The sequence below is a fragment of the Rutidosis leptorrhynchoides genome, chromosome 10 (genome assembly GCF_046630445.1).
Source record: "Rutidosis leptorrhynchoides isolate AG116_Rl617_1_P2 chromosome 10, CSIRO_AGI_Rlap_v1, whole genome shotgun sequence".
Taxonomy (NCBI): Eukaryota; Viridiplantae; Streptophyta; class Magnoliopsida; order Asterales; family Asteraceae; genus Rutidosis; species Rutidosis leptorrhynchoides.
Window position 1 is genome coordinate 251,429,457 of NC_092342.1, and position 13,098 is coordinate 251,442,554.

At 32.6% G+C, this 13,098-nt stretch overlaps 1 protein-coding gene across 1 annotated transcript; it reads left to right on the top strand.

Moving 5' to 3' along the window:
- The first annotated feature begins 11,764 nt into the window (after window positions 1-11,764).
- On the top strand, window positions 11,765-12,650 carry LOC139870950 (uncharacterized). The gene is made up of 3 exons (XM_071858710.1): window positions 11,765-12,076; window positions 12,190-12,408; window positions 12,636-12,650. The coding sequence occupies exons 1-3, from the start codon at window positions 11,765-11,767 to the stop codon at window positions 12,648-12,650; spliced, it is 546 nt and encodes a 181-aa protein (XP_071714811.1).
- Window positions 12,651-13,098: the final 448 nt, after the last annotated feature.

The window sequence follows — 13,098 nt, forward strand, 5'->3', positions numbered from 1 at the left end:
TTTTTCCATCAAGATTCAGTAGCGTTGCAAGGACACTGTCACAAACATTTTTTTCTGTATGCATGACATCTAAATTATGACGTATTAAGTTATCTTTCCAATATGGTAAATCAAAAAAAAAATACTTCTTTTCTTCCAGTTATATGGTAGGGTTGGGTTAGTCTTCACAAGTTTTCCAAAGTTGAATTCTCGAATACCCTGGAGCTGACCTAGAACTTGTTCCCCTGTTAAGCCTCGGGGTTGAATTTCAAATTCTTCCGTGTCATCAAAAGATTTTTTTTTTTTTTTTTACGAAAAGGATGCAAAATTTCCAACCATCGACGATGTGCCATGTATATATGTTTCGAGTAGTGCTTTAATCGTGTTGATTTGGTATGCTTATGACATACGGGACATGCATATTTACCTTTGGTGCTCTAACCTGATAAATTCGCATATGCAGGAAAGTCGTTTATTGTCCATAACAAACTAGCCCGCATATTAAAGGTGTTCTTTATTGATGCGTCATAAGTCTCTACTCCGGTTTTCCACAACTCCTTTAACTCCTTAATTAAAGGTTGTAGATAGACATCTATATTATTACCTGGAGCCAATGGGCCAGGTATAAGTAAAGTTAAAAATAAATAAGGTTTTTTCATGCACATCCATGGAGGCAGATTATATGGCATCAAAATAATAGGCCATCACTCGCTAACCCAAGCCTGACATTTCGAAGTTCCCTAGCAAAATTAGGATAGGTATGATCGATTGTTTTCCAAGCTGGTGAATCTGCCGGATGTCTCATAAAACCATCTTTAGTGCGACTATCTGCATGTCATCTCATGGTCGCATCAGATTCAGGTGTCATATACAACCTTTGCAACTGTGGTATGAGCGGAAAATAACGCAAAATCTTTGCTCCTTTCTTCTTTTCTTTATAATTCGTGGTTGACTCATCATCTGAATCACTTTCATTTTTTTATACCTTGACATTTTACATACATCACATTCTGTTTTGTCCTTTTTATCTTTCCAGTACAACATACAATCGTTAGGACAAGCATCAATTTCTTGATAACCAAGTCCAAAGTCACTTATTATCTTCTTTAGTTCATATGTTGACTTTGGTATGGATGCATCCACGAAGGCTACTCTTAAAAGATCAAGCATCATGTCAAAAGCCTTGTCACTACATTTACCAATACACTTGATATGATATAGCCTAACAATAAAGGAAAGAGCTGAGAACTTTTTACACCCAGGGTATAGTTTTTTCACAACATCTTTCAATATATTATAAAACCTTTTCTCATGTATGTGTGGTATATTATCAGTTTCCTTTTCGTGGATGTTATCATCAAATTCAGTTTCTTGGCTGTTATCATCAAATTCATGGAGGTAGTCATTCAGCATTCCTTGCATGTTATCTTCAAATTCAGTTCCTTCGGTATCCAACATAGGATCATATTTTATTTTAGACACATAAGGTTCAAACTTATAACCTTTATAAAAACTGTCAAGAATCAAATGATTTTTAGCAGCTGCACGACCCACCCACATCTGATTACCACATTTTACACACGGACATAGTATCTCACCATTTTTACCTTTAGTAGAAAACATGTGATCAAGATAATTAACAAGACCTTCTTGGTATGTTTTCGATGCTCTTGAGCAACTCATCCAACTCGTTGCCATGCTACACCTGAATTAAAAAAATAGTCACAAATTTTTAACAAAATACTCATTGAACACTAGACTAGTTGATCAGATATTCATTAAACAACATTCACAAATATTAATTGATGTATATATGTAATATCACATAATATTGATTAAACATTCATTCATATATTCATACATACAAAAATCTACATGAACATATTCATTAATCATTATTCTATACATAATACAAATAAATATACATATACATGTGTAATCTATTTGACATTAAAAGAAATAAGTTAAACATAGACACAAAGTAACCTTGTAAATTGGATTTCTGGATGGAATAATTTCGTAAGTGATAGCTTCTCTTGGTTTCTTTCCAACTCACGTAGAAACAGAATATAGATCTGTAACGCCCAGTAAAACACAATGAATATCGATAAAAAAATTAAAAAAATTATATATTAGTTTCAACTCACGTACCAATAAGTCACGTAACTTCTTAAAATAAGTTGGTTTGTTTCCTTTTTATTAGCAGATAATATTTGTGACAATATAATTTGATTATATTATCCTATAATTTCCATTTGTATGTTTGAAAAATATAATTAGTAAAAAATACATACTATTAACTTATCATTCATATTAATCATATATTAATATTTAATATACATATCATATCATCGTATTATAATTATACATATACAGATCAATTTAATTATAACTTTGCTTAGTTATGATTATAAACATTTATATATTCATCAATTATGACTGAACTATACAATTGGTAATTATGAGGTGATCAAATTGAAATCTAAGATTAAAATAGGTATTATGAGGCGAAATTATCATAAAAGGGTAAAATTGTCATTAAAAGGAAAAATTATCATCAAATGGTAAATGGGTAACTCCAATATCGAAATTGAATGAGATATCTCATGCATATATTAGCTCATTTGAGGCCGGTTCTTCAGATTTTCCTATAAGCCACCTGAGGTTACCTTCTATGGGCTCCATGATCCGATGAGAACGTCAATGCACAATCATTTTATAATCCAATAATAACCGACATTTACCCTTTCATATACTATTGCACGATCGGGTACACTTCCCGTAAGTGTAATGTGTAGTTTTATGGTTTAAGGTGAAATCATCATTATATGGTGAAATCATAATCAAAGGGTAATTTGGTCATTAGTTACTAAATTTATAATCAAGTATTATATAGTATAATCAAGTATTATGCTATGTATATTTGGTCATATTTGTAGTTAATTCCTTTTAGATACGTATATGAACTTCATATTTATCCCGCTAGCTAAACAAGGATCTTTATAACAGGATCTTTTTCTCGATAAGGTAAATAAGAAGAAACAAAATACAATAGGCAATCCCGGACATCGCTCGAAACCAGTAAACTAAACCTAACAACTTTATACGTTAAATTATCATCTAACAGTATATTGTTAATTATGAGGTTATTAAATTATCAAGAAATGGTAATTATTTAGTTACTATGAGGTTTTTCAAATTTTCGGCATATAAGGGTAAATTAGGCATTATGAGTTCAAAATATCATCAAACCGGTAAAATTATCATTTAATGGTAAAATTATCCTCAAAGGTTAAATTGGTCATTATAGTACTTTAACAATTTTGGTTGAGTGGTGCCTGAAATATGATATGTTTTACATTGTTTAATATGCAATAAAGGATAGCCAGTTATTATCAATAGACAGTAGTTTGCAATAAAGTTCGATATTTAATTACATACATGTTAAGCAACGCTTAATTACATATACGGTAGTTTAATTAAGTAATCTTAACAACGTTGCCAATTGTATCAAAACACAAATACACAATATAGCTAGCACAACATTCTGCATCTAGCGTAGATTGAACGGGTTACATCCAAGTATGTTTTCTAACACCAACCAGTCGGAACTCACCGATGTCACCTTTCCATACAACTTCACACACATCACGCGGGTTTAAATTATTATCTCCTACAAATTTGAGCCAACCACCGTACACGTAGCGATTTGGCATATTCTTGGTTTTATCTTCTTTAACATACTAATGAAATAGGTCATCTTGAGCATTTCTGCAAATGACAGTACAACCGTCATTTACTCCACGAAGACCAACAAATGCAGACGGGAATTCCTACGAAAAATGAAAGTACAATTGGAAAGTAAAATGCATTAAATCTAATGTTGTGTTATATATTGTGAGCATATAATATTGAAATTTAATACCATAAGAGAGTGTAAGAAGCGTACCAAGTAATGTCCATATGGCACCGGAAAAAAAACTGTTATGTCGTCAGACTCGACATCAGGTTCTTGTTTCATTTCCTCATCAGTTTCAGTAATATTATAAACACTTGAGGTTGATTTGTTTGTAGCTGTTTGTATCTCCACCACGCGTTTTATGTCTGGAGTTATCCACTCTCACACCCATCATAACCGTACATGACCATATGAAAGTTGATATCATCAATTTTATACAGAATTAAACAATCATCAGTTTCAAGCATAATATCTTCCATAACTTGTTTCCACCCAGTTGTAAACACCATTTCATTAGATGGGCCTAACTGAACCTCTACCTTTACTCTATAGCATCCAAGTGAGTTTATGAAAACGTTGGTTGTTTGGGATTCAGGCAGAGAATAGCAACGGGACCATTGTTCAGGCAAGTGCTGTAATCATGTAAAGAAATATCCTTCTATTTTAAACTAATATTATTTTAATAGCAATTAGAATTAAATATGAGGTATGTAGATCAAATGAGAATACAAGTTATGTAAGCTCGGAATCAGTTATGGGTTTGATGAAAGAAGGGTATCGCCGGTATGGAGAACGGTTGAACAGCTTAAGATGAAATCCAGTAAGGTTGTTGAGTAGTGCTTGATCGAAATAGTTTGTTTGGCACATATCACGTCCATAAACCACCAAATCCCATTTAGTAACCTCAATGGCAGTGAAGCATATTGTATAACCATAGCTTAAATTGAGTTGTTGCATAATCTTAGACCACCCGGTTGTTATGAAACCCCTTTCACCCGTGTTGACAATTTTTAATTTGATTAAATCCGTGTTACTGTAAACATATATGTTCCTTGAAGACCAAGATTTAGGAAATAGCCTATTGATAAAATCTGTTGGCAACATCTGTACAAAATATTTAACGATTATACATTTACCAAAAAGGAGAAATCTGCAATGCATATAATACGTAATTACATATATATCTGTTATTAGTGAATTAAAAATAATTACCAGTTGTTCAGTGTCTTGGGGATTGATGACGTGAACAAACGAAGGTGGCCCACTATAGTTTCTCATGTTTTTCGCTGATGTGTAATATCACCATATAACAATAAAATTAATATGTCAGTGTTGGGAAGAAAAAAGTGTTACTTGTACTAAGTTCAACCATTAGATCAACATAATAACTAAAGGTATTTACATACAAGAAAATGTAGAAATCTAATAAACATTTCACAATTGAACATTTACCTAATAAAAGTATTCCAGTATTGCTAAAAATACAAAGCGACATACTAAAATTACAGTTGTTGAACAACAGAAAACATAATGCTAAACAACTGATGGATAGATACCTTTGTGAAACCCGTATGATATAGATGTGATAAAATGTTACTGTAATACTAAAGTTTATGTTTAACCTAAACACATGAACCCTTGGTACTAAAAACACAAAAAATCCTAATTTTAGAAAATACCATGCAGATAAATTACATTGTTAAATAGAATATGTATTATAAAAGTATATAAGACAGCATTTTCGTTAAACACTCTGTATCGCAATTTTAAGCAAACAGAACCAAAATAACCGTTTTTTTGCACTTTGATTGCAAAGTATCGATTGCAGTTACTAAGGATGTAGATAACGATTACATAAACCATATAATGCAAGTAAATAATGAAGTTTCGATGTTCTTTCACAGTGGAATGAATAGTTCCAATCGATAAGTGTCTTTATTACATGATTTTTGTTCAAATTTACAGCATAGATATATGATATATGACAAAAATATAAATCCAAGAACAGCATCAAGAATACTCACCAGTGATTAAGAATTAATGAGGTCTGGAATTTCGAAGTATTAGGATCATCGTCGTCTAGCAGATTAAAGTATAATTTTTGGAAGCCAGTGTTTTAATTAGAAAGATATTGATAATGTTGTAATTTATAATAATCTAATCTTATACTAGTATATAATATATAATATAATATAATATAATGTATGCTTTTAAAGATATATATATATATATACATATAAATTTACATGCATATACATATACATATACATATACATATACATATACATATACATATACATATACATATACATATACATATACATATACATATACATATACATATACATATACATATACATATACATATACATATACATATACATATACCAACAATTTGTTTGATAAGTACACTAGAAGTTACTAAACTGCCCTTAATGACGTGTTACACAATTTCTGGTGTTGAAATATATTTGAGGGTAAAATTGGAAAGTAAAAATTAATTAAAGTTCATATATCAATATTTTTTTAACGCAATTTTTTTGACATCAGTAAATCATTTATTTCAATGACCCTCATCATTTGCACGTAACACACACGTTCGGGCGGAAACCTGAACCCGATCGGCATTACCCAGGAACACATCCATTCGGGCAGTGGTCCGGGTAGAGGTTCGTGAACGAATCCGGTAAAACCTCCCTATAGGGTCAATATATACCACCATTATTGGTGTTCAATTGGTTTAAAGAAAAAATCATGTCATCCTTAAGGATCGAACCATGAACTCTGCCTATCTCATGACACAAAGAACATGGGGTGAACCGTTGGACTATGCCCACAAGTTTGGTTCATGTATCAATTTGATGACTTCTTTTCGGTTTGTAATATTTTGATTAACAAGATCAGTGATCTATCAGAGTTTGAGTTGATCAAGTTCCCCATTGATTTTATTGCTATTACAAAAGCGTTATACTTGCGGACTGGACACCCCGTTCAAGGTCATCAATCGATAGTGCCTAATGCTTTGTTAGTTAATTATACTAAAAGTACAAAAGCATATATTATATATACTTATGGCGTGGTCCAACGATTGGTGGCCGGCCTGCCTCCTTCAGAGGTCAGGAGTTCGACCCCCGTTGGCTACATAGTAACCCATATATTTCATCCCTACCATGAAGTTCCACCCATGGCACCATTCTTCCCACATAACGTTTGGAGAAAAAGGGGAGGGGGTTTTACCGTCCATGCCCCGTATGGGATTAGTACATGTTTCCTCCTGGGCACGGAGTTAGGGGGCGCGGGTATAACTGTGTAGGGGTTTTACCGTCCATGCCCCGTATGGAATTAATGGTCGGGGTTATTACATGGGCTCAAGCAATTTAAGATATAATTGTGCTCGAGATGAAGGTGATCATGGTGACATAGATGACGAGTTGGACGTTTCAAAGGATGATGGAACGAGTGGTGATATGCTTATATTCGGCTCTATGAATTGGTATCTCGGTTGATACAGGTGTAGGTGATTAAGCGACTTCAGTACGGGTGTGTAGAACGGCCGAGAGTTTTTAAAGTAGAATTCGTCTACATCATCGGATGAAGATATAATCGTTGATGAAGATATAATCGTTGATGATCATATTAGTAATCATCCTATCTTGTGCTAATGTTCCCCATTCAGTTTTACCATCTCCTGATAATAATGTTCATGTTGGTATCAACGTACGTACCATTGAATTCAAAGACAGTGTGAAGGTACCCAAGCATGCATGTTTATTCTTCGAAACAATACGACCAAGCAATCCACGGTTTCTTCGGGTTATATATTTTGGCTGATCAAGGAATTTTCCCCAACCTACAAGTAGTGACAAATCATCAAGTGTTTTGATATATTCTTTTCCTAATCAGAATGCATGGTAAAGGGGTTCACATATTTAGATAAGATTGATGGGATCACGTATCGCCCGGTGAAATTAAAGAAATCGAAAACGTGGATCCAAAACAGATAGAGTTGGAGTTTTCAGTGATTTTCGCTGGTATTTTGTATGTGCTTGGTTAGATTGCTTTATTGTTGCTATTTTCCTGTTTTATTGCTATTGTTCATTTAGATTTGGTCTTCTGTGGATCAAGTGATGTTCACAGTGGCTCGGTTAGAGTTTGCTAGGTTTAATCTTCAATCTGTAGAGGTATAACAAGTTTACTTTTTGCGAGTTGTTCTTGTAATGTTTTATTGTATTTTTTCATAGGTTCCATCATTTATATATGAATGTTCAAAATTTTAATATTATTAGTCGTTAATTTTGCCAACAAACAAAACAAATTAAATACAACAAACTGAAGACTTATACTTAATAATTTAATATATATGGCAAGAAAAAATAATGTTTATTAAACAATTAAACATTACTATATACTATACGTTTTTTTAAGTCATAGTACTATACGTTTACTACTCCTATAAATGTGGAATTAACAAACATTCCTATATAATTAACTTATAAAAACGATCCATTCACCTAATCAACCGCTCTTAATTACCTCACGACCTAATAGAAAATTTTGAAACCAAAATTCTTTCCCACCAAACCCAAAATTGACGAATTTTTTGAATATGAAATTCATTCCCACCAAACCTACATTTGATATTATGTTGTGTTTCACCCTCATTTTACTCGGTTTTCAGATTGAGATCAAGAAGAACACTCCAATTTCACTCTACAAGGTACTGTTATATTTTCAACATGTATAATCAATAATCGATAAACATCATTATTTTCAACCATAATTGTAGTTGATACTTTGATGTTCATATACTCGATTCGTAAACCTCTGATTAATCATTCAATTTAAAACATAGTCTGTGCTTTGATTGATTATTTGTCTTAAAATTTTAACCAAATTTGTAGTTGAAACTGTCATGTTTACAAACTCGAGTCGTAATCCTCTGTTGTTTAATTATTCAAAGTAAATCATAGTTTGTGCTTGGATTGATTAAGTGGCTAAAATTAATTTTTATTTTTACCATATTTGTAATTGATACTGTCATGTTTACATACTCGAGTCATAATCCTCTTTTGTTTAATGATTCAACTTAAAACATAGTTTGTGCTTAGATTGATTATTTTGCTTAAACTAATTTTTATTTTACCCATATTTGTAGTTGATACTGTCATGTTCACATAACCGAGTCATAATCCATGGTTCCTTAATCATTAAAATTAAAACTTAGTTTGTGCTTAGATTGATTATTTGGCTTAAACTAATTTTTATTTTTACCATATTTGTAGTTGATACTGTCATGTTTACATATACTCGAGTCATAATCCTCTGTTCCTTAATCATTAAAATTAAAACATATTTTATTCGTACTTAATCTATTTTTAGGGCTTGATTACAAAGAAGTACAGTAATGGAACAACCGAAAAAGTCATCTAAAGTGCCTGAGCAAACCTTTACTGCAAAAGAGTATGAACTAGTTAGAAAAAGGACTATTGAGGAAAACAACAGAAAGTTTGAAGCTTTAGGTTTGAAGCGTACCACTGAGGCTTTGACGGTGAAGCTTGGTAAAAAAAAGAGAACTAATAACAAATCAATCCTTCCATATGATGAAGATGCAGAATATAATCCTGCTGATGACTTTGATGGTGAAGGTGACGAAACTGAAGAACAATCACAAGTTACTAAAGTTAAAAAGCCTAAAAAGGTAAACTTAATGAACTATCATTATATAATTTCATTCTATGTATTTTAACTACATTTCACTTTGTCTACAGAAAACAGCTTCAAGCAAATCTGCATCTGCAACAGCAACCAACCCTACAACTACACTTGTAACCACAGCCGTAACAAAACCTTCAACCAAGCCTCCAACCAAACATGTAGCCACATCTGCAACCAACCGTGCAACGTTCATTAAACCATTGACCTTGAACAGAACAACTAATTTAGCACAGAAACGCAAAACCGCTGATTCACCATCATCCCCTATTAGGAATACAAGATCTAAGTCGAACAGCTTGCCATTGACTGACAAAGATATTGCAGTCACGAGTAAGGGAAAAGAGTCTATTCAAAGTGCTGATCAAAATGAATCGCAACGGACCAAATCAACAACAAAAGTCATGACCGGTGGGTTAATATTTAATTTGTTTTTTATAAAAAAAAGATAGCCTTTGGTATATTATTTTTGATATTTAATGACTATTATGACTATGACTATTTACTTAACATTTTCATAACCGATTATAATTGCAATTACAGAAACAAACAGGAATGAAGAACAAACTAAAACCGGCAATGACTTATTCAATGGAAATGAATGTGAAGTGCATGAAGAAAATGCAGAAACTGATTATGAAGACAGTTTATTTGCTATATTCACATGAATCTTTCATTTGTTTTCTAATACTTATATTCTTACTTTCATTATGACTGTTCTAATACTTAAATCATTTTTGATATTTAATGACTAGTATGATTATGAATATATACTTATACAATTTCATATTATTTTTATTGCAATTACAGAAACAAATAGGAATGAAGAACAGAATGAAACTCGCAACGTCGTCTTCAATGGAGATGAGAATGAAGTGCATGCAGAAAATCAAGAAACTGAATATGCAGACGGTTTATTTGCTATAGTCACATGAATATTTCATTTTTTTATTAATACTTAAGTATATTCTAACTTTCATTATGACTGTTGTGATACACTAACAGATATCTATGACGATAATGAAGATTACCACGGACAATATGACAGGGAAATGGAATACGGTAAATTTTCTCAACTAAGACGAATCTTTCTTTGAATGTATAATTCTTACATTATAACTTGTATTATGACATTTGTGATGAAATACCAGAAGATGAAGATGAGCTACAACTTATGGATGAAGATGACACAGTTGACATCACAGGAGGTTATATTTGTCTATCTGGTTGCTTATATGCACTGTTTGATTCATTTAATTATTGGGATTGTTGGCTATTTATTTATTTTATTACGCAGAAACGAGCAAAAGGATGAGACCAAAAAGAGGCCCAACAAAAATGCTAACAACTTGGGGAAAAGAAGATGGAATTCGAACCACTGTTTTGTTTAATAATTTTGGGCAACCAGTTAGTAAAACTACTAGTGAACTCACCCATTTCTTGGGAACCATGGCCAGGAGTAGCGTATATTGCCCAATCTACAGGAGATGGAGTAAACTAAGTTCTGATAAAACGAAACATGATGCTAAAAGGGAATCGATGCTTAACGTAGTAAAGGTACATATTCAGAATTCTGTATTTGTATTACGAGTGCACTTAATTGATCAAGTTACATGTTATTATTGTAGTCAAAATTCGATGTTCCTGCTATTGCTGAAGAGCGGATCTTGAGATCATTAGGGAGGAAGGTAAAGAATTGGAGGGCAAGATTAAAAAAGCAATACTATGAACCAAATTTATCACTCCAAGAACAGTATAATTCTAGGTGTCTACAAGTCCAAGAAGATCACTGGCAAAAACTTGTAAGGTACTGGAATAGAAGACGCAACAAGGTATGTAATTGTTATCCTGCCACATCTTATATATTACTTATATCAATGTATTGTCATTTATGAGACATCACTTTCCTACCTCAGGAAGTTAGTGACAAAAACAAATCGAACCGGGCGCAGAAGAAGCTGGTGCAACTCACTGGAAAAAAGAGTTATGCACGTGTTCGAGAAGGGTTGAAAGTAATTAATTAAAGGGGAAAAAGTTATTTTATGATAATATGTGGATACCATTTATTGTTAAACCAATTTTAATTTAATTGAAACAGGCAAAAAATAATGGTCAAGAACCAAGCCATTTTGAAATGTTTGAAAAGTGTTTCTCTAATAACGGCAATACAAATTGCTTGGAAGCTCAAGATGCCATTGTAAGTAATATTGTTACTAGTGTCAATTTTTTGACTGAATGATTTTGCTCATGCGTAATATTTCTGTTACGCTGATCAAACTGTTTTAACATGTGGATTCTGACTTATGATATTTATTATGCTTGCTACATCGTGAAATGAATGAACTTAAAAAGAACATTCCACCTGGTACAAGCGATGAGCCTGGGCCAGATGAAATTTTCTCGAAGGTGAAGGGGAACGATAAATATGGAAATGCTGACCTATACGGCTTAGGTGTCCAGGCTACCGATCTATGGGGTGTAACACCGTCTCGTATTGCTTACATACGAGAGAATCGAATGATGAAATCAAGGATCGAGGAATTAGAGGCTAAAAAAGCACAACTGATTCGGGAAAAGAATCGTTTAAACAGTGATTCAACTATTTCCCCAGTTACATCACCAGTAGTTGAACCTCCACCTTTACGGGTATGTTTATGTTATAAAAAACTTTGTCCTCTCAATGCTAACAAATACTCCGTATAGTTTAACTCTTATCTGCTGTAAAATGATATTCAGGTTAAGGCTGAAGTATATCTAAGAGCATTCACAAGCCGTTTGACATAGTAGCAAGAAGATGGGTTTTGAGTTTAGATCCAAAAGAGGTGGTGGGAGGGAAAGAGATTGGTTCAAGATACTGTTCGGTTAATCCTCAGGTGGCAATTCAAAAAGACGAAGAGCTGGTTAGGCCGTATGGACATATGGACACAATTATTGATGCTTTAGGCACGCCTATTGCATGGTCAAGAAATTTTATCGAGGTATGACCTTCTCAAAGTTTACTTTTGTAATTATAAGTTATATTAACGCGAAGGTTTAAAACTAACATATGAAATATATTTTTTTGTGGGTAGTACCTCTTGATTAAGAAAATTGCTTCATGATCGATCTACTCGTTCTTAGTATTCATGTGTTTACTTCTTTATTATTATCGCCAAATGTTACTAGACTTTTATATTTGATTTTTTGTAACTATGTTTACTTCCAGATGAAACATATCTGAGATTCGGAGTTTGTATTAAATAAAAATCAGTTGTTGGATGTCTATTTCATTTATAGAATTTGTTTATTTTAATTATAATTTTAATATCATGCCCATGATTATTTTATTTTTATCATGACCATTATAGCTGAATTCCACGACCCTAAAAATCGGTTTGATAATTTTACTTTGAGATTTAAGGACTCTTTTAAAAGGTCCTAATATATGTTTTTAGGACCTTTTTAATGGATCCTGATATATGTTTTAGGACCCATTTATAATGTAAATAATTATATTATAGGACCCTAAAAAGGGTCTCATCATCTTAGTTAGGATATTAGGACCTTCATTAACAGTCCTAACATGTGCTTTTTAGGACCTTTTTGTGTGTTTTAGGACTCTATCGAAAGGTCGCAATATAGTATTTAGGACTCTATTCGTGTGGTCCTAATATATGTTTTAGGACCTT

Coding starts and splice junctions, on each gene's coding strand:
- LOC139870950 (XM_071858710.1), top strand. CDS start 11,765: ATGAATGAACTTAAAAAGAACATTCCACCTGGTACAAGCGATGAGCCT. Junction 12,077..12,189: donor TTGAACCTCCACCTTTACGG/GTATGTTTATGT, acceptor AGTATATCTAAG/AGCATTCACAAGCCGTTTGA.